The sequence below is a fragment of the Equus caballus genome, chromosome 1 (genome assembly GCF_041296265.1).
Source record: "Equus caballus isolate H_3958 breed thoroughbred chromosome 1, TB-T2T, whole genome shotgun sequence".
Classification (NCBI taxonomy): domain Eukaryota; kingdom Metazoa; phylum Chordata; class Mammalia; order Perissodactyla; family Equidae; genus Equus; species Equus caballus.
The window spans coordinates 187,433,583-187,454,781 of NC_091684.1; the positions used below are offsets into that span (position 1 = coordinate 187,433,583).

General features: G+C 36.1%; 1 protein-coding gene across 27 annotated transcripts in view; it reads left to right on the forward strand.

The window, feature by feature from the left end:
• The window catches only part of MIPOL1 (mirror-image polydactyly 1), a 302,394-nt gene that overhangs the window by 143,860 nt on the left and 137,335 nt on the right, over nucleotides 1-21,199 (forward strand). For all 27 annotated transcript variants that reach the window (XM_023624241.2, XM_070274371.1, XM_070274338.1 and 24 more), the window contains one exon: nucleotides 4,118-4,225. In XM_023624241.2, coding sequence (XP_023480009.2) covers nucleotides 4,118-4,225 — 108 coding nt within the window. The remainder of the gene's footprint in view (nucleotides 1-4,117; nucleotides 4,226-21,199) is intronic.

Genomic DNA, 21,199 nt, shown 5'->3' on the forward strand with positions numbered 1-21,199 from the left:
TAACCAATGTGATGATCAGTTATGGCTCATCAGTGATCAAACAGTTATTATGCATTAGAAAATTGAGATAAACTAACCATATTAATACAACACATATGGAAAAAGCATTCAGTAAAATTAAACACATCCTGTAAATTTTTATGGAAGGGAAGTGGGACCTTTTAGCAAACTAGGAAATAAAAAATAATGTCCTTAATGTGATTAAGGAATCTACCAAAATGCATGTTAATGATTATATGGCGGAAACATTCCTTGTAAGGTCAGGAACAAGAGGACAAGAATGACCACCACTGAAAGGAAGTTTTTTTGTCAGTATCTTCTAAAATATATTCAGTCTGACTACAGCTCCGCTGCTGCCATCCTAGCCCGAGCCACCTCATCTCTCCTGGACTCGCAATAACCTCCCAACCAGACTTCCTGCTGCTTCCCTCGTCTCCCTGGAGTCTGTTCTTAACAGAGCAGGAGTGTGAACCCATGTTAATGTAAGACAAATCCTGGTCCTTCTTTCTTCAAAATCCTCCAGCAACTTTCCCTGTCACTCAGACTAAAAGTCATGGTCTCTATAAGGACTTCAGGGCTCTCCAGACTCTCCCAGTGTCTCCCCCTCGCTTCCTTCATTCCTGCCACGTTCTTCCTGTGGTCACTCAGACATGCCAGACAAGCTTCCACATCAGGCCTTTGCTCCTGCTGTTCCTCTGCTTGAACCACTCCCTGCAAAGATCTGAAGATTTACTGCTTTGTCTTCTTAGAGTCTTTATTCAAATATCTTTTTCTCAATTGTGTCTTTCCTATAAAGATTGCAAACGATTTCCTTATCTACTCTTTTGGTACTCCCTATATTTCTAATCTGTTTTACTCCATAACATTTTCACCTTCTATCATACTGTGTATTTCGTTTATGTATTTTATTGTCTCTTTTCCCAACCAGAATGTGAGTTTCATGGGGGCAGGGATTTTTATGGACTTTGTCAAATGCTGTAACCCCCACCATCTGTAACTGTGCTTGGCACAGGATAAGTGCTTAGTGAAGACAGTCATGTGTTGCTTTATGATAGGGATACATTCTGAGAAATGCATCGTTAGGTGGTTTCGTTGTTGTGCGACCATCACAGAGTGCACTTATACAAACCTGGATGGCATAGCCTATTACACACCTAGGCTATATGGTACTGATCTTATGAGACCACCATCATATTTCTGGTTTGTGGTTGTTAACCAAAATGTCATTATGTGGCGTATTACTGTATTGGTTTAATGAAAATGTACTTTGAAATAGGGGTTCATTGGGGAGAAGGGATGGCAATGAGATTGGGGAATGGAGAAATGTGTTAAAGTTCTAATGCTTTATCTTATAAAAATTTGAAAGAATTATAGCAAATTTGTTTTCATTTGGTAAATACTGGTGATGGGTACAACAGTTTCTGTTATATTGTTCCCTGTCTCTTTCTATATGTTTTAACTGGCAATTCAAAACTTAAAAATAAACATGTATAGAGACTCAATTGGTGACAATGTGAAGAAAATTTGAGATGTAAATTACAGAACAGGATTTTTATTGACTTTATAAATATTATACAAAATCATAAAGTGACAATAATTAATATAGTGTAGCACTTGGTAATGAAAAAACAGTTAAATCTTTTTACTTCAAAATAAATTTCAAAGTTAGAGTTTAGTAAAGAAAAGAAAGGAAATAACTAGAAGAACTTATACCTGAATAGGCAATTTTGGGAGTATGTTAGAGTCTCCAAGTATAACATCAAATGGAGAAATAATATAGGATTGAATAAATCTAAAGAAGTCTTAAATATAGTTAAATATAAATCACAAATGTGTATTTAACAAGAGCATTTATCTATGTTTTTATTCAGTTCAAAGTTAGTGTTGGCTCACCGCAGTTTCATTCCAAGGTCAGTGTTAAATTTAAACCTCATGAAGAAAGGAAAATAAATTTACCAGTTATTTCTTGAACAGGAGTGAGTGAATTCTTTTTGTGACTCATGTGGATAGGAAAGAAGTCTCTGTCCTTGGGTCGTTTCTAATTTACTTGAGAACACAAATGCAGGTGGTCAGACAGCTCTGTGACTGTGCTGTCTCACTTTCTCTAGAAAGACCCTGATGGTTCTACGTCCACTCCTTTTCTCTTACATTCTTCCTCTTTCTCCTCTTTCAGCTGATAAAATCATGTCCTCAAAACAAACCCAGCTCGATGTCATCTGCTCCATGAAACGTGCTTTCACCCCATAGCCAAAATTACCTACCCCACCTTTGTAACCTCATAGGTCATATTTACTCATTCCACTTTAGTGCTTAATATGTAAGAATTTTATATTAAGATTGTTGAAAATGTAAAGGATAGTTCTAGTAGAGAATATTGCTACTAGATTGTGATGCTTACTTCTGTATCTTATTCATTTTCATGCCTCATAGTTCATTTCTTCACTCAACAGATTTGTATTTTGATTGCGTTTGTGATCAAATATTTTAATTGTTTCAGGCTAAAAAGAGCCATATACAGAGTTTAATATGTAAATCATGTGTCCCCTCCAAATAAAGGCCAAATGATATCATGTCACAAAGGTTTCACTCATATTTTTTAAAAATGTGATAGGTGAATTAAGTTGTCACACGCACATGTTGGAATAGACATGGCAATGTGAAAGGACCTGCCAACCTGCCACCGTATCAGTCAGGACTATATCATCTTTGCAGAGCTCAGCTTCAACAAAACTTTATCTGCTAAATTAATATTAACTTTAAAAGACCTGATTTTGTGATTTTTTAAATTTAATTTATAAATCTATTTTGGTTCTTTAATTGTATTACATATGCATGAGGCATGTGTACCTAATTTTGTATTTGTATATAATATAATAATGTATATAATATACTGTATAATATAATTTAAGTCAATATCAGGAGTCTGGTAAGACTTTTTCTTTTAAAAGGATTTGTATATTACTCAAGGTTAGGAAATGCTGATATAGACTACAGAATATTATAATGGTCAGAGGCAAAAGAAATCAATGTTAGAGTAGGAAGAAACACCCATTTGGATTATGACTGCATCTTGATTGTGTCATAATAATGATTTTTAATTCATTATGACAACTAGCCATTTATCAAATAATCTAGAAGTAACTTTGTCTAGATCTTGGGTCAATATGTGTATTTATTAGTTGTTATTTAAATATCCAAATTTAAAAATAGATATATTAAGGAGTGATTTGTAACTTTTTCCTGAAAGATACATTTAGTACTTAATTCCTTTGCAAATCCTTCATGTATCTACACATGGTCCCGATTTGCAGTGTATCAGCTTATAGCCTGTATAATTATTGTGTAAAATTTTTGATAGATTTATATTAAAATCTTCTATTCAAATGACATGAAGATTTTGCTGATTTTTTTTAACATAGATGCTTATTTTAGACCATTTATGCTTTTATTTATAAGTTCTTTTTTACTTATATCCTCATATAGTCCCAGTAGGTCAAATTGTGATTTCACATGTTTGTGTTCACTTGTTTCATTTAAAAAGTAAGGTTTAGTCAAAATAGAAATTTAAAACACTTGTTTCCTTAGTTGTTTCTAAGTCCTTTAGCCCCTCTATGGCTGTTACTTTTTTTCCTACACAACTGTTTCTTTAGATATTTCTAAAAATTTGAAAAATCTCTTAATATATATATATTTATAGTAATTTTTATTTGTTAAAAATTTATCACAGAATATCATATTGTAGTTTATTTAGAACTCATTGTGGTGTTTAGAAGCACGTTTTTATTCAGCCAGCAGATGTATAATGAAAAGCATTTAGTTAATGAAGAAAATAATTTTAAATCTAGTTTGGTCTTAATTTTATAAAAAATATGTATTTTTCTAATTCATCTGGTAATATTTAGATTAATGAAAGTCATGCTGAAAATTGCAGTTGAATTGCAGGAGTACTATATTCTTTTGTTCATATTCAACATTACTTTTAACTTACTATTCTTGTTGCACAAGATACCTTGTCTTTTAGAGAATACAGTGGTATTATTTACATTAATTTATGTGGCTTGGTGAAAAAAAAAATGCTATAACTCCTTTACTTAATGGGATTCTTCCCCTGTGGCAGTGCAAACGGCTGGAGCAGGAGCTTCATCATCTGAAAGAGCAGAACCAGACTTCAGCAAACAACATGAGACATCTGACTGCTGAAAACAATCAAGAACGTGCTCTGAAGGTAAATCTCCACTCCTTCTTGCAGGCAAATTAAGGTTGTAAGCCCTTGGTGCCAGCTTTCTGGGCTGCACATTTCACTTGTGTACATTTCAGCAGAAGTGAGCTGTGGTGTTTGCCAACAACCCCTTCTTCAAACACGGAGACAGCACCCTTCTGTTATCGCGTTAGTTTATTTCGTGTATGTGTACGTGAAAACAACATATTTTCTGAGTTTTGAGTGGTGGTATATTAATAACTTTCGGTTGATGTTCATTCTGTTTTTGATTTTATAATATATTGTTACCTTTCGTAGTTAATAAAAAGTGACCACACTAAAAGAAAAATGATGTAAATCATGAGCCTTTTCTTCGCATCAATATTTATTACAACAATGTTTTAAATAACTTATAATATCAGTAACACACTGAACTGACACTCCCTCAAGGGTATGTGAATATGTTTGGGAATTGAAAGATTACTCAAATGTTACTTATAACAAAAAAAGAAAGAAGATATATTCTACCAGAACTTGAAACAAGTGAAACGTACATTTCATGACAAAAAGTTCTGTTGTGTTGTAATATAGATCCAGTAATCATGAGAAAGAACACTGTTTCAATTCTACTAATTATATTTTTTTCTTAAGATATTTTCCGTTCTCCTTTTTGTCTTTGCCCCAGTTCCTAGCGTAGTGCCTGCGACATAATAGTGGTCCCTGCCCTCAGGGTGCTTCCATTCTCATTGATGGTTAAAAGTAAAAACAAAACATATCGACAGGAAACAGAAAAGATTCATCATTCTTGCTATTGTGCAGTAAAAAAAAAAGATAGGCTCTCAAGAGGACTGTTTCATACTTTGTTGTCTTAAGTTCATTTTTTGCTACAGATTACAAAAGAATATCATGTCATTAGCAGTGTAACTCACCAAGCCAGAATCATCTACCAGTATTGAGAAAAATGGTGACGTTTCGATGTGGAAAATATTTTTACTCTGTTCATAAAGTGTGAGGTTTGCTTGAAGTCAGATTTTTCTACAAAATGTAGTTTCATTTTGAAATTCTGTTAGTAGTGGATATACTGTGTTATTGTTTAATGCACTTTCTCTCCTTTTCTCTTGAATTTGTAGATCAGAACAATAAATGGGAAAGAAAGGAATTGTAGATTGCTGTGGTTATTTCTTAATTACCCCAAGGAATTTACTATTTAAAGAGTAAAATTAAGTATAATAAATTTTTTTAATATATCCTTGCAAATCAAAAGTAACGTTGTTTTAAAGACAGCTTCCCTTATGTGTGCTAATTTATTACCAGCATTAGGGGACAGATTTCATGTGTTCTCTGTGAGATGGCTATTTCCAATTAAAACAGAACCTAAACTAGAAATTCTGGTTCGTAGGTATTAGTACTTAATAAGTAGATAATGATTGCATACTCTTTATTCTGGCATTTTTGGTTGTGTATTTATGTTAAATTGAATTAAATGGCAGCTGGTATTTATGGAGAGAAATAGATGCACATTTCTAAGAGGTTATTAAAATTAGAAGGCAAAATGTAGACCCAAAGAGACCTGGAAGTTCAAAACAAAACAAAGCAAAAACCAAACCCTCATAAAATAGAAATTTCTGTAAAGTGTGGACTGTGTAATTGAAAGTAGTATATAAACAAAGCTACCTTATTACCCCTGACAAATATACTACATTAAAATCTTTTCTAGTTGCTCGTCTTTTTGTGCAAAAGTGTCAGATGTTCTGTTGTCTTTTAGTCCTTCAAAACTTCATCCATTAACTAAGCCAACTTAAGCTTTTTGTAGCGTAAGGATGGGAGGAAGAATCAATTTTTAAAAACTCGCTTATCAGTTCAGTCTTTTTAAAGTCCCTGTGTTCATTTTAGCTCTTTTTAAAATGTCTGTCCTGCATAACACTGACTTTGAATCATTTTTTAGCTATTTTATTCCAGAATTCTTCATGAGAAACCTTAAATTTATTGTGAAAATTAGGTTATTTATAATGCGCATGCTGTATTCTGAATCCTTTTTCTAAAATTCTTACTTTTCAGGGACTTTGTTCTTTGTTTGGTGCTTTGATTGCACTCCGTATCATCGAGTCGCCTGGAAGTTGTGAATAATAAGCAGTTTATTACCAAGCTATCTGGTGAATAAACTGTTTCCGCTGTGAGCAGTGTGCTTATCTTTTACAATCCATTTACAAGTGTCACTTTTTTGTTAACTGATATAATATTTAGTTAGTATCTTAGATGAGCTTTAGGAGGAATTTTTAAAAGATTGATTGTCTCCAGGACCTTTCAGTCTGCCAATAATATTTCTAGTACTTTATCATAATAGTACTATTATTAATATCGCTAATTAAGGTAAACTTGAATCGAATGAGAGCTGAAAAACTCTTGTTTTATTTCATTGTGTTAGGCTGAAATTCCTAAAGGAAATAGTCCTAGAGATATGTTTGGGAACAATCTAAGTTAATGGTCATACATTACATAGAACTTTTCAAAGTGATGATTATGGCAAATACACGCTTATCATACAAGGAAATACTTTTTAATAATCTAGTGCTATTTAAATAATAATGCTTTTGTTTATTCTCATAATCAGAAAATTCTTCCTCAATTACGTTTCATGATAGAGCATAGAATTAGACTTTGGTGATCATCTATAAGCATTATTTTTGAAGTAGCATGGAATTATACTAGCTAAATTTGCTAGCATGACACTATTTCCCTACTTTTATAACATTTGCAGTTTTCTCTAATAATGAGTAAAACACAGTGGTACATATAGGGTGATAGGCTGAATTTATGCTGATACTAATCTATACCCTGAGAGTCACTTTAAAAAAAGACAGCGTATTTTCTCATTTAAAATAAATTTTATCCACTTATGTTAAGAAATTGGTTTTTTGAAGAACATAATTTTGAACATTTAATGATTTTAAAATAAATTTAGATTAGCTATAAATATGCAGACATCAGACTTTATAAGAAATGTCATGTATACTGTCTTTCTTCCCTCTTGCATTTTATTTATTTACATTCCTTATCACACATCTTAACCTCCTACAGTTGGGCTTCTCCACTATAATTCCATTGAAAGGCATTCTTTCTTAGATTATGTGACCTCTGATGGTTAAACCTGTGAAACTTACCGTCTTTTATCCTACCCAATATTCCTATCATGTCAATCTTCTTGGCCCCACTCTCTTGAAGTACTTTACTGTGGTTCTCTGTTGCTATGCTATATCCTCACCATTTTTCTTTTCTTTCATTGCTCTCCTTTAGTTGGTACCTCTTTTTCCACATATTCCTAAAGTATAAATGTTCTCCTGGGTTATGTGATTAGTTTCTTATTCTTTCTAAAGAAAATCCAAACTATTATTTTTTAGAGCAGTTTTAGGTTCACAGCAAAATTGAGCAGAAAGTCGAGTCCCCACATACCCTCTGCCCCAACACATGCACAAGCCCCCAGCATCCAGCGCAAGAGTGGTACATCTGTCAGGGTACAGGAACCTACATTGGTATAAGTAGAAGCCAAAGTCCATAGTTTACATTAGGGTTCACTCTTTGTGTTGTACATTCTATGGGTTTTGATAAATGTAAATGACATGTGTCTACCATTATAGTATCATATAAAAGAGCTTCACTCTAAAAATCCTCTGTGTTCCACCTATTTATCCCTCCCTCCCCCCAGCACCTGCCAACCATTAATCTTTATATTGTGTCCATAGTTTTGCCTTTTCCAGAATGTCATGTAGTTGGAGTCATACAGAATGTAGCCTTTTCAGATTGGCTTCTTTCACTTAGTAATATGCATTTAAAGTTCCTCCATATCTTCTGATGGCTTTATGGCTCATTAATTTTTAGTGTTGAAGATATTCCGTAGTCCAGATGTACCACAGTTTATTTATCCACTCATCTACTGAAGGACATCTTGGTTGCTCCCAATTTTTGGCAATTATGAACAAAGCTGCTATAGACATCATATACAAGTTTTTGTGTGGACATAAGTTTTTCAACTTCTTTGGCTAAATACCAAGGACTGTGATTGGTGGATCATGTAGTAAGAGTATGTTTAGTTTTATAAGAAACTGCCAAACTGTTTTCCAGAGTGTCTGTACCATTCTGCATTCCCACCGGTAATTAGCATTTCTGTTGCTCCACGTCCTCGCCCGCATTTGGTGTTTCGTTTATTGTAGGCTTATCTCTTCTAATTTCATCCATTCCTATGACATCACCTATCATTTATGTCCTAATGAGTGCCTTCTCTGCCCTTCCACTTGGATATCTAATGTCTCCTTGACCTCTGAAAGTCTGAAACCAAATCCCTAATTTGACTCCCTCAGCCTTCTCTCCTCTCTGGGAAGAGGTCAGGACCTGAGTCAAACACCATTGACTGTATAACTTACCATTTATTCTCAGTTATATTCTCCTTTGTTTGCCTTTACTATAGAAGCTGGAAAAGTTAAACACTTTCTCAGCCTTTCTTTTTGCCAATGAGACATAGAGGAAGTCTGTAGCAGGGGTGGGAGGAGAAACTGGAGTCTCTGAGAAGATTTTGTTTTCCTGACATAGGACAGATGCTGCAGGCACCATTCCTTCCTCTCTTACTACCCTGAGCACTTACTTGCTGCCTGGAACTGCAGCAGCCATTTTATGGCCAGGAAGAAAACACCGCGAGAAGCTGGCCTGTGACGTCATTGAGCCCCTTAGCCAGCGAGCCGCTTTGAGAACGTTAAATACCTTTCCCCTGACTTCTTTTTCCGGTGACTGAAATGGTGTGCTGTGTTTTAAGTCGTCTTAACAGTTTTCTGTTATTCACTTACAGATTAATCAATTAACGGTACTACCATACTCCTAGACATGTAGGCTAATATAATTGACCTTATCGTCATATCCTTTCAACCTCTCACCCACCTCAAAACAGTTCAGCATCTGGTCTTGGCAATTCTGCAATGGTGATTTCTTTTCTGTTTTTCTCTCATTTTTGTTATCCTGCTTCTACCCTGTGTCAAATTCATGACGTAGATAATAATAGTACCCTCCTAACTAAGTTTTCTGTCCTCAGTTTCTCACCTCTCTCATCAGTTGTCACACTTCCATTAGTAGTCATTCTAAAACACAGGTGACACTTCAGTGAAAAACCTTCACTAAGTCTTGCATTTTCAGCAGTGTAAGAAAATAGAGATATCCCAAATAACCCTCCTGGTAAAAACAATGGAAAAAGATGGCTACAATTTATATTGTAAGAATATTGTACAACAACAGTTCTGAGAAAGAAGGAAGATAAGGAATCTGAAAAGGCCTGAAACAAAGTGGAAATGGAAAAAAGAAACATGGGAAATAAGTGCCTGAAGCCTTTCAGCCTCAGTGCGTTTGTCAAACCTTGGTGAATTTAAGCTTCCATTTTAATGGCTGCAAGGGCAAGGCATGCGGGAGAGAGAGCCCAGAGCCGATGTAACCCAGAGAAGGTAATGGGAGGGCCTCTCCTGAATCTGGTATGCTAGATGGCAGCGCCGTTAGTGTTTAGGTGAACAGGAGTCAAGCCCTTCGAACAAAATAAGACAGCTAAGGAACTTGACTTTCTTGGCTATGAAGGGGGAAAAACATCTTTGAGAATCCATGCTCCACAGCCAGCGTTCAGGCAGGTCTAGAGCCACACAGGATGCCTGAATTCTTATTATCTGTGTAGTTCTAAAGGCTGAGGATCGAATCTGAAGTAAGAGGGGCCCAAGGACAACAGCGAAAGCAAGTTACCGTCATATTAGGCCTCTTAGATTTCGTATAGATAAAATTTCAAAGACCCTGAACTATCAAAACACACATAAGAGCAAAAAGCACTTCTCATGAAAGTCAGTAAAAACATAAGCAGCAGAATCATACACTTCAACAAATGGTTCAGAAATTCTAATTATCAGTTACAGACTATAACATAGATCTTTAAGTAATATCTGAAACAGATGCTGGAAAATAAGAGCAAGGAAAGTGACTAAAAATGATCAAGTGGATTTGGGAAAAAGCTAGATTGAATTTACAGAAATTTTTAAAAAATAATTAAACAGCACATAGGTTGAATAGCAGATTACACACAGTTTAAGAAACTGTTAGTGAACTGGAAGATAAATCCGAAGCAAGTATGGAAATGGAAGCCAGAGAGACGAGAAATGAAAAATATAAAAGAGATAGTAAAAGACACAAAAGAGTGAAAATACCTAAAATAAATCTATTTGGATTTCTAGAGGAGATGACATAGGTAACAGGGAAAAGGCAAGGTACAAAGAAATAATGACTGATAATCTTCCAGAATTGTCAAAAGACACAAACCTCAGATCTAGGAATACCAAATGAATTTCAAGTATCGATAAATTAGAAAAAACTGCAGAAAACCAAAGTTAAAGAAAAGCTATTAAAAACAACCTTTAGAAAAGACACATTTCTGAAAGAATGGCAGTTAGACTCAGTGACTTCTCAACAGTAATAATGGAACAATATCTTAAATAAACTAAGACAACAAGGGGAATAATTCCTTAAATATAGAGAGAGGAAATAACTGTTATAAACAAGAATGAAATAATAGATAAATTAAAAACTTCAGTTCTTTTCTATTAATAGTCTCTGGAATATAATCCAAACCTCCTAAGTGTGGAATTTAGGACTCCACAGTGTGGTTTTGCCCTGCTTCTTTCTTTCTTTCTTTTTAATTTTTGGAACCATTTCTCTCCCTATAGTCTTGGTAAACCCCAACCATCCCCCCGCTACTTAGGGTTTCCTAAATGTGTCATGTATTTTAATTTCCTCTGCTCTTTACTTCTGTTATGACTCTATTTTAATTCTGTCTTGAATGGTAGTTGATTGCTTACGTGTCGTCTTCCCTTAAGCAAAAACTTCTTGAGCATAAGGGATCTTAGTCTTTTCATTTTGCTCTTCTCTTGGAAGTTAGCATGTTGTTGAACTCATATTACACAGTCAGTAATTTTTTAAATCAAAAATGAGTTTTAATCAATTGTAGTTGAAGTCAACACGTTTATTGATTATTTACTAAGTTCAAGGCATGGAGGACATGGAACTATGCTGGTGTAAGATTCATAATCACTAACTGTGCCCAACTAAAACTCTCTAGAAGGATTTCTATTTTGTGCTAAAGTTGCTTCATTCATGTATTGAACAATACAGTATCAGGAATTCTAGTTTTTTTACTGTTGGCTTAAAAGCATTGATAGAAAAGTTTCTGTTTGTTCATTTTGCCCTTTGCTGTTTAGAGTTCACTGCAGAATAAGCTCTTTTAAAAGACTTTTTTAAAAGCAAGTACTATTCATTGCACTTGATAGTAAATAATAATATAATTTCTTATCATGAAATCGTCTATTGAGAAGTGTTGTTAGTCATTTTCCTATATCAGCTATTAAAATGTACTGTCTTTGATATGCCCAGATCATACCACCCTTCTCCAGTCAGTGGGATATGGCTTTGGATGGTTTTCCAGTGGATAACTCTAGTTAGAATTTAGAATTTAAAAATCCTGAATCTCCCACTTACTAGCTGTATAGCATTGGGAAAGTAGATTAACTTCTCTGAGTTTGGCTCCCAGACTTGTAAGATAATGAGAGCAGAGACACTGTTACAATTGCTACAATGTATGGGCAATCTCTTTATAAAGTATGATGCATTATGCCTATATTCCATATGGTGTGGTAGTAGAAAGAACGTTAGGGTAGGTGTCATATACCTCTTTTCTTGTCCTTGCTCTGCTGTGAACAAACTATATGATCTTTGTCAAATCATTTTATATCTTCAAACTGAGGAGGTTGAATAATATTCGAAGTCATGTAAACTACAAAATGTGATTTTTATGAATTTGCAGTGTCGTATCAGAGTTTTACTCATTTATTAAACAATATATGTTTATGAGATGGTCTGAATTCAGGCCCACATAGATTCTGAAATAAGGGAAGAGTAGTCAGTTTCAAGCTAGTATGGTCATCTATAGGATGACCATATAATTTATCTTTAAGACATTTTTGAGAGCAAAAGGTAAATGATCAATAATTATACCAAAATAACAGGATCGTAGCTATAAAAGGATGTCACAGGGACCCTTGTGGTGATGGAACAGTTCTGGATCTTGACTATGGTGGTGGTTACATCAATCTACATGAACTAACATTGCATATAACTACACGGGCGCACACACACACACACACACAAAGTGCACATAAGCCACCTCTCACCACTTCCTCTGCTACTGCTATCTTTCAAGCTTCCATCATCTCTTGCCTGGATTATTGCAAAATAATGTTTCTATCCTTGCCCTCCTCTATTCTCAACACAGCCTCAAGAATGATCCTACTAAAATATAAGTTGGATGGCATTACTCTCTGCTAGGAACCTTTCAGTGGCCTGCCACTTTACTCAGGGCGTAAGCCTGCAAGACCTCTTGATCTGGCCCTCACTTTCCTCCTTGGCGTCATGCTTCGCTTTAGTCACGCTCCTCTCTTGCTGGTCCTCAAACCCACCAGGCATGCTTGCATCTCACCGCCTTTGCACTTCCTCTTCCTACTTCCAAGGAACACTGTCCCGAGATATTCACACAGCCCACAATCTTATCTCCTTCAAGTCTATTCAGATGCCACCTTCTCAGTGAGGCCTCCTCTGACCAACCTATTATAAATCTCAGCCCACACCCTTACAAGCATTGTCTCTGTCACCCTCCCTGCTTTTTCTCCAAAGTACTTCATCATCTAAAAACTATATATTCTACTTATTTATTATATTTATTGCCTGTTTTCCTGGTAGGAGTGAATGCTCCCTGAGGTCAGGATTTTTGTTTACTTTGTATACTTCTGTACCTACTGGTGATAATAAAAATATTTGACAGTAAGTCAGAGATACTGACCAATCATAACAGATGGCAGCTGTTAACATTTTGTATGGCTGTACCTGTGCATACCAGCTGAAGACCAGCTCTGGCTTTATCTCCTACAAATACACATAAAAGCCATCAAATAAATATCTGTTGAGTGAATTAATGTCACGCATGCAATTTAGTGTCCTGCTTTCCCTGCTTAGCACTTGAGAAGCGTTCTCCAGTACTCCTGCTCTATAAATATCACCTTCATATTACCAAATACTTGGCAATGCCCAGATGCCCATCACTTTCTTAACTCTTCCCTTAATGTTGAATATTTAGGTTTCTTGCGATTTTGCCCTCTTACAAACACTGCTGTGAAAAATATTTTTGTGTAAATATTTAACCACCTTTAGCAAACAAATTTGATTGTTTTCAAATTTTTATTTTTAATAAAGCACAGAGTTTTGAAAGCCGAATGGTTCTCTAAGAGTTGTAATAAAGGATAGTGGTTGGCTTCTTCATCTTACTTCTGATTTGTGCTCCACAGAAGAAATCACTTTCAACTCTTTTAGCAGTTTCTTCTGCATCTGCACTATATTTCTCAATGAAAAGCTTATACCATTTTTTTTATTTTTTTCATCTTTAGTGATTATTGACTTCCTACTGTGAAGTTGAAGATGTAGCTTTCTCATCTTTTTGTTAGGTCAATGTTTAGTATTAACATTATTGTAATATTCATAGCAGACCGTAAAATAAAGTATTTTTCAGACATCCAGGAAGAATTACATTGTATATCATGACCAGTTAATATGCAAACATATGAATATAAAACTAAAGCAAAATGTAAGGAAATAATATATACTCTAATGACGTATTTGCACTCAGACATTTTAAATTCTTTTCTGCTTAATTTGTTTGATTCATGCTGGCTGTGACCCTCTAAGTTAGCCGTGCTGGAAGACAGATCTCCCATGGGTTCTTCGTGTTTCTGCAGGTCTTTTGGGCAGAGGCACTAATGGCCTTTCTTCTGAGCTATGTTTTAAAAGATACTTGTTTAGTGAGCAGCCTTAAAGTTAGAGCATCTCCCTCTGAAGCAGAGGGCAGATTTGCTCACTGTCCAGTATAAGGCAGACACTGCCTCTCTCTGAAGCAAAGATCGGCAGGTGTGCCTGCAGCATATTATAAAAGATTTGGCTTCCCTAAGCTCAGAGTTTTTCAGCCGTGACACAGTCCCACTGTGTGTGCCACCTGGTCCCCTGTGGGAGATGGGGGGCAAGGGCAGCCAATGCAGACAGGAAGCTTGTGTTGTTTGTGCTGCTTATTTATTTGAAGTAAGTGACTTCTCTGTCTGTGACCCAGAATTCTTGTGTCTTGTGCCACATGCACGAAACCGGCAGGCTAATTTGTTAGTTTGCAAGTAGGATACAAATCTCAGACCCTTCACAGTTCTTGAAAAACCACATTTCCTGTGTTTTTCAATATTTGTCTTCCTCAGAATTATTGTCTGGATTTTTAGTTTGTTTTTATACTGTGTATCTATCACTAATACATCCGTGTACTCTCTACTAGACGTATAAATCTCTTGTGAATACATTCAGGTGTATCAGGTGACCTAAAAACGTGACCCTTTTCTGTGGAGGATCTGAACTGATTGTCCACAGGACGTCCCGGGCCTGGAACCTGCCTTCAGTGCCGTTCCGTGGATTCCTTTAGTTTCTCCTTTGTTGGGCCGCTGGTTTCCTGGATCCCATTTGTCCTACTTGCATTACTTTGTCCTACTTTGATTTTGATGGAGCACATTCTCTAATAGTTTCCTGAGAAAGGATACATACATGAGAGGTAAATGTTTCGAGACTATATATTATTTCTTCAGGATAGATTTCCAGAAGCAGAGCACTTGAATAACAGTACAGACATTTAAATTCAGATTCCTGGACTCAACTCCAGGATTACTGAAACCAAATATTTGACAACAGGACCCAGAAATCTTGCACTTTAATTTTATTATTTTAAAAACTTTTTAAAATTAAATTTCTTTTTAAAAATTTACATGTTCGTTAAAACCACATTGAGATGCCATGTGACGGCTAATGGAATGGCTAAATAAAAAAACACTCACAATACCAAGTATTAGCAGGATGTGGAGAAACTGAATCTCTCAGATACTGCTGGTGGAAATGTCAAATTATACAGCCACTCTGGGAAACAGTTTGCCAGTTTCTTGTGAAGTTAAACATATACTTACCATACAGCCTAGCTATTGCACTCCTGGGTCTTATCCCAGAAAGTGAAAATTCATGTCCACAAAATCATGCATACAATGTGCATAGCAGCTTTATTTGTAGTTGCCCGAAATGAGAAGGAAGCCATATATCCTTCAGTGAGTCAGTGGGTAAACGTCTGCACAATAGACTGTTTCTCAGCAATTAAAAGGAATAACTTATTGATACATGCAACAATTTGGGTGGGTCCCAAGGGCAGTATGTTGAACGAGAAAAGCCAATCTCAAAGGGTTATATGCATATGATTCCATTTATATAACAGTCCCAAAGTGACAGAATCATTGCGACAGAGGGCAGATCAGTGGTTTCTTGGAGTTAGATTGAGGAGCGGAGTATGACAGTTAAAGGGTAACAGGGAGTTTCTTTGTGGTGATGTAACAGTTCTGTATTCCGACTTTGTAGTATTAAAATGTCACAGAATTATGTACCAGAAAGGAAGGGAGGGAGGGAGGATGTTAAAACAGGTGAAATCCAAATAAGGTCTATATCTGAGTTAATAGCCTTGTACCAATGTCAGTTTCCTGGTTTTGACAGTGTACTGTGATATCTGATATATCATCAGGAGAAGCTAGATGAATGCTACACAGGAACTCTCTGTACTCTTTGCAAGTTCTCATAGGTCTTGAATGATTTCAAAAGAAGTTATTAAAAAATTATACATGTTTGGGGCCAGCCCGGTGGCGCAGCGGTTAAGTGCGCACATTCCGCTTCTTGGTGGCCTGGGGTTCGCCGGTTCAGATCCCAGGTGTGGACATGGCACCGCTTCGCAAAAGCCGTGCTGTGGTAGGCATCCCACACACAAAGTAGAGGAGGATGGGCATGTATGTTAGCCCAGGGCCAGTCTTCCTCAGCAGAAAGAGGAGGATTGACAGTAGTTAGCTCAAGGCTAATCTTCCTAAAAAAAATAAAATTATACATGTTCACCACAGCCAGTGAAAAAAATGCAAAGATGCATAGAAAACTTCAATAATATCCTCTTTCCCCTGTCACAGTTTGTAGACCTGCCAAATTAATCTTGACTTGGAATTACAATAGTGTCTATCCCTGTCTTTTACCTAATTTTAGTGGGAATGAATGGATTTGCACCAATTAGGTTGATATTTACCATGGAATTTTATATTTTCCTTCATAATTTAAAGTCTCAGTGGCATAGTTCTAATATATGGGTCATCTCTGAGTCTGGTTTTGTGATTGCTTTGTCTCTTGATGTTTTCTCTTTGTTTTATTTTGCTTTGCTTTTCCTTTTTATATGTCTCATAAGTTTTTATTGCATGCTAGACATTGTGAGTAGAACAGTGGTTCTTCTGTCAGGCCAGTAGTATGAGCACTGAGTTGATCTACTCAAGAGTTGAGCTGGATTTGGTTTTGTCTTTGCTGTGGTTACTGTCAGTGCATCATAGGTGACAAACTGCTGTAGTAACAGATTCCTGTTCCTTATGCTCAGGATGGAAGCTCAGTGCTGGAGGATTTCCCTCAGTGTTCATGCTCCACCCTTGGTTTTCAGTTGACCCAGTATGCTTGCACTTCAGAGGGCATCTCACTCTATACTCTTACCCTTCTCCCAGCAGTAAAATGTTTTATAGTCTGGTGTTGGGGCACTGAGAGTTCTCCCCTTGAATCTTAGGCAGTCCCATTGTGATTGGGCTTTGAGGTGGGGCTTTCTCAGAATCACTTTCCATGGAAGCCAAACTCTGCATCTAATGGTAGTATAGAATCGTGGACTCAGATCTGTTTCCTGCCACTCACCCAGGGATAGAGGGAGTTTTACCTTCTGCCATTCACAAGCAGTGGGTTTTTCCTGTACCCTAAGGGTTTTGCTGCCCCTCTCTCAGCTATATAATGCTTTTGCTCTATTCACAGAAGGGTCTGAGCAAGAGGTAGGGAGTGGGGCTGGGGGATTTTGCTCCTGTCTGTAGCAGCAGCAGATCCCCTCCCCCGTACCTCTTGCATGCTTGCATCACCAAGGGAAGCAATCTCTGGTCTCCTACCCTGCCCTTGATAGTTCTCATGAGCACCTAGTAAAGATCTGTGGGAAAGAACTTACCAGGAAGTGCAAACCCCCTTTTGTGAGGGATTTCCAAGGGTTCTGCCTGGTAGCTTACTGTTCCTCCCATGGTCTGCCCCAGATGAGCTAATCCGTGCATCTCATTTCTCCTTAGCAGCTGGTCCCTCCTTGAAATTAAGACTTTGGTTGCCCTGTGAGCTTAGCTCTCTAGTGAGCTCAAAAAACGTTATGACTTTTGCTTATTTAACAGCTTTTCTTATTGTTAACGTGGAGTGACACTTGTTCCAGCTTTCTGCATCCTAGGCATAATCATTACATCTACTATTGGATTTTGATATTGTTTTGTCATAAGTAGTTTCTTTCTAGAATTGTTTTTTAAGTTTTTATCAGTAGATATAAGAAATTTGAGTTATTGATGTTAAACAATTCCTTGAATAAACTGTTGGATTTGATTTGTCATTGTTTTCCTGAAAAGTTGAAAATTATATTTGTGGTAGTCTACCCTCGTATAGCTCATATATACTGAGTGCCAGGCACTTTCCTAGTGCTTTGCATATATGAAAGTATTTAAACCTGAAAGTGATCCTATGAGATAGGTGACACAGCTGTTCCTAGTTTTAAGAATGAGTTTGAATTTTTTTTCATATGTTCAAGGGATGTGTGTGTGTGTGTAAATATAAATAAATATATGTATTTGTTCATGTTTTTTCCCTCATTTTTTTCTGTTTGTTTTTGTTTGCTTTCTCTTGGTCCTTTGTTCCTCAGTATTTTTTTTCTTTTGCATTTTACAGCTTATTGATATATATTTCATATACCATTAAATTTGCTTATTTAAAGTATACATTTCAGTGTTTTTTAGTATGTTCAGAGTTGTTCAACCTTCATCACAATCTAACTTTAGCACATTTTCAGCACCCACCAAAAGCATCCCATACACTTTGACTGTCATTCCCCACTCACCCCAACACCCTTCCCCGAGTCCCAGGCAACCACTAATCTCCTTTCTATCTCTTTTAATTTGTCTAATCTGGATATTTCATATGAAGGAAATCATAGAATATGTGGTCCTTGGTGACTGGCTTCTTTCACTTAGCATAATATTTTTAAGCTTCCTTCATTCTATAGCATCTCTCAGCACAGTCGTCCTGAGGTATCCGTGGAGGATTGGTTCCAGAGCCCCTGCGGATGCCAAAATCCATGGATGCTCAAGTCTTAGTCAGCCCTCCATATCCATGGCTTCCACGAATATAGAGGGCTGACTGTACTTTATTCCTTTTTACTGATACATAGTATTCATTATACAGATATTGCTATATTCTGTTTATCAGTTCATTAGCTGATAAACAGTTAGGTTGTTTCTACTTTTTGGCTATTGTGAGTGAGTAAGGCTGCTGTGAACATTCATATATACTTTTTTGTTTGGATATATGTGTTCACTTCTCTTAGCTATATACCAAAGAGTGGAATTGCTGGGTCGTATGATAAAGCTATGTTTAGCAGTTTGAAGAATTGCCAAACTGTTTTGCAGAGTGGCTGCACCCTTTGCGTTCTCCCCAGCCCTGTGTAAGGGTTCCGAATTTGGCAGATCCTTGCCAACACTATGTCTTTTGTATTATAGCCTTCCTAGTGGATGTGAGGTGGTATTGCATTGTGGTTTTGATTTGCGTTTCCCTAATGACTAGTCATGTTGACCATCTTTTCATATGCTTATTGGACATTTGTACATGTTTTTTGGGGTGTTCTATTCAGGCATTTTGCCTGTTTTTGAATTGGGTTATTTGTCTTTTCATTGCTGAGTTAGAAGATTACTTTGTATATTCTGGATACAAGTCCCTTGTCAGATATATGATTTGCAGATAATTTTCCCATCCTGTGGGTTCTTTTCGCTTTTTTGATGGCACCTTTAGCAAACAAAAGTTTTACATTTTAACATCAATTTATCTATTTTTTTCTTTTGTAGCTTATGCTTTTCGTTCTGATTTAAGAAAGCTTTACCTAACTCAAACTCACAAAGATTTACATCTATGCTTTCTTCTAGGAGTTTTAAAGTTTTGGCTTTAACATTTAGATGTATGAAAAGATTTTGAGTTAATTTTTGGGTATTGTGTAATGTAAGGGTCCAAATGCTTTCTTTCACAGTTGTGTCTGCACCGCTTGTTGAAAAGAGTATTATTTCCTCATTGAATTGTCTTGACACCCTTCTCAAAAGTCAGTTGACCATAAGTATCATGGTTTAATTCTCGATTCTTAGTTCTAGTCCATTGATCTGATGTGTCTATCCTTAATGTCGGTACCCCACTATACAGATTGCTCTGGCTTTGTGGAGGGCGTGACATCAAGACCTACGAGTCCAATAACTGTTCTTCGTTTTCAAGATTGCTTTGGCTGTATCAGTTTTGATGTTAATGTTACTAGCTTAACAAATGACCTAAATTTCTGCCTTGAACTGTGATCTTGAGAAGCTTAAGTTACATTGGAATGATCTAACCTTAAGTAATAAATAAAATCCCGTTTTAAAACCGTATGGTCTTGATGCCTTCTTATAACAGTGAATTTTTAACTATCTTTTCAGTTGTTTCAATATATCCATCTAGTTTTTCCATTTCTTAAGTCAATTTTGATGGTTTGTATATATTGCTAGGAAAGCACTCCATTTTCTCTAACTTACCAGATTTGGTGTCATAGAGTTATATATAATTCTCTTAATTTTTGAATCTCTTCTACTTCTGTATATTATCATCTCATCTGTATTATGGCATATATTTGCTTTCTCTCTCTCTCTCTCTTTTTTTTTCTTATTCAGTCTTCCCTGGGGTTTATCTATTTTCTTTTCTTTTCTTTTTTTCTGGGGCTGATTCACCCTGAGCTAACATCTGTGCCAGTCTTCCTTTATTTTGTATGTGGGTTACCAACACAGCATGGCCATCGATGAGTGCTATAGGTCCATGTCCGGGAGCTGAACCCGGGTCACCAAAGTGGAACATGCCAAACTTAACCACTAGGCCATGGGACCAGCCCCATATTTTCTTTTAATAATACGTTTTTTGGTTTTATTTATCCTTTCGACTTGTTAAATTTTCCATTTCTGTTTACCTTTATACTCTCTTCTTATTCTAATTTTTAGAAATTAATTAACTCACCCCAGTCTTTCGTTTTTTTTAGTAATAAAATCTAAGGCTACACGTTTGACTCTGACTATACTTCCAACTGTGTCTCTCGGTTTTTTGGAGAATCAAATGTTAATTTTTTTTTCCTAGTTTGTTTCTATTTTGATTTTTTTGTTTGATTCAGGGTAATTTAGAAAACATAATTTAAATTCTTATTTTAAAATGTATTAATATTTTCTTTCTTGACAAGTAAATAATCAACTTTGTTTCGTTGACTAAATAAACAAATTACAGTCTCTGTTCACAGACCATGAAGTTCAATATATATTCATTTGAACTCAATTCTCACATTATTCAAGTCCCCTATATCTAAGCTTCCCAGTATAGTTGCATTTTTATAATTTTCTCATATTTCCAGGAATTTCTGGCTTTATGCATTTGTCTGCTCTATTCTTTGTTACGTAGATGTTTATGACTATTCTATCTTCTTGGGCTGTACATACACACTCCATCATTATGTAATATTCCTCTTTGGACTGTTTGAAGCTTCATACCTTTAAGTCTGCATTTTTTGATACGTATATCAGCATTACTGTCATAGTTTGTTCAGGCTCTATAACAAAATACTGTAGACTGGGTAGCTTATAAACAACAGAAATTTCTCACAATTCTGGAGGCCGGGATATTCGAGATTAAGGCACCAGCATGGTAATGTTTTGGTGAGGGCCCTCTTCCTGATTCATAGCCAGG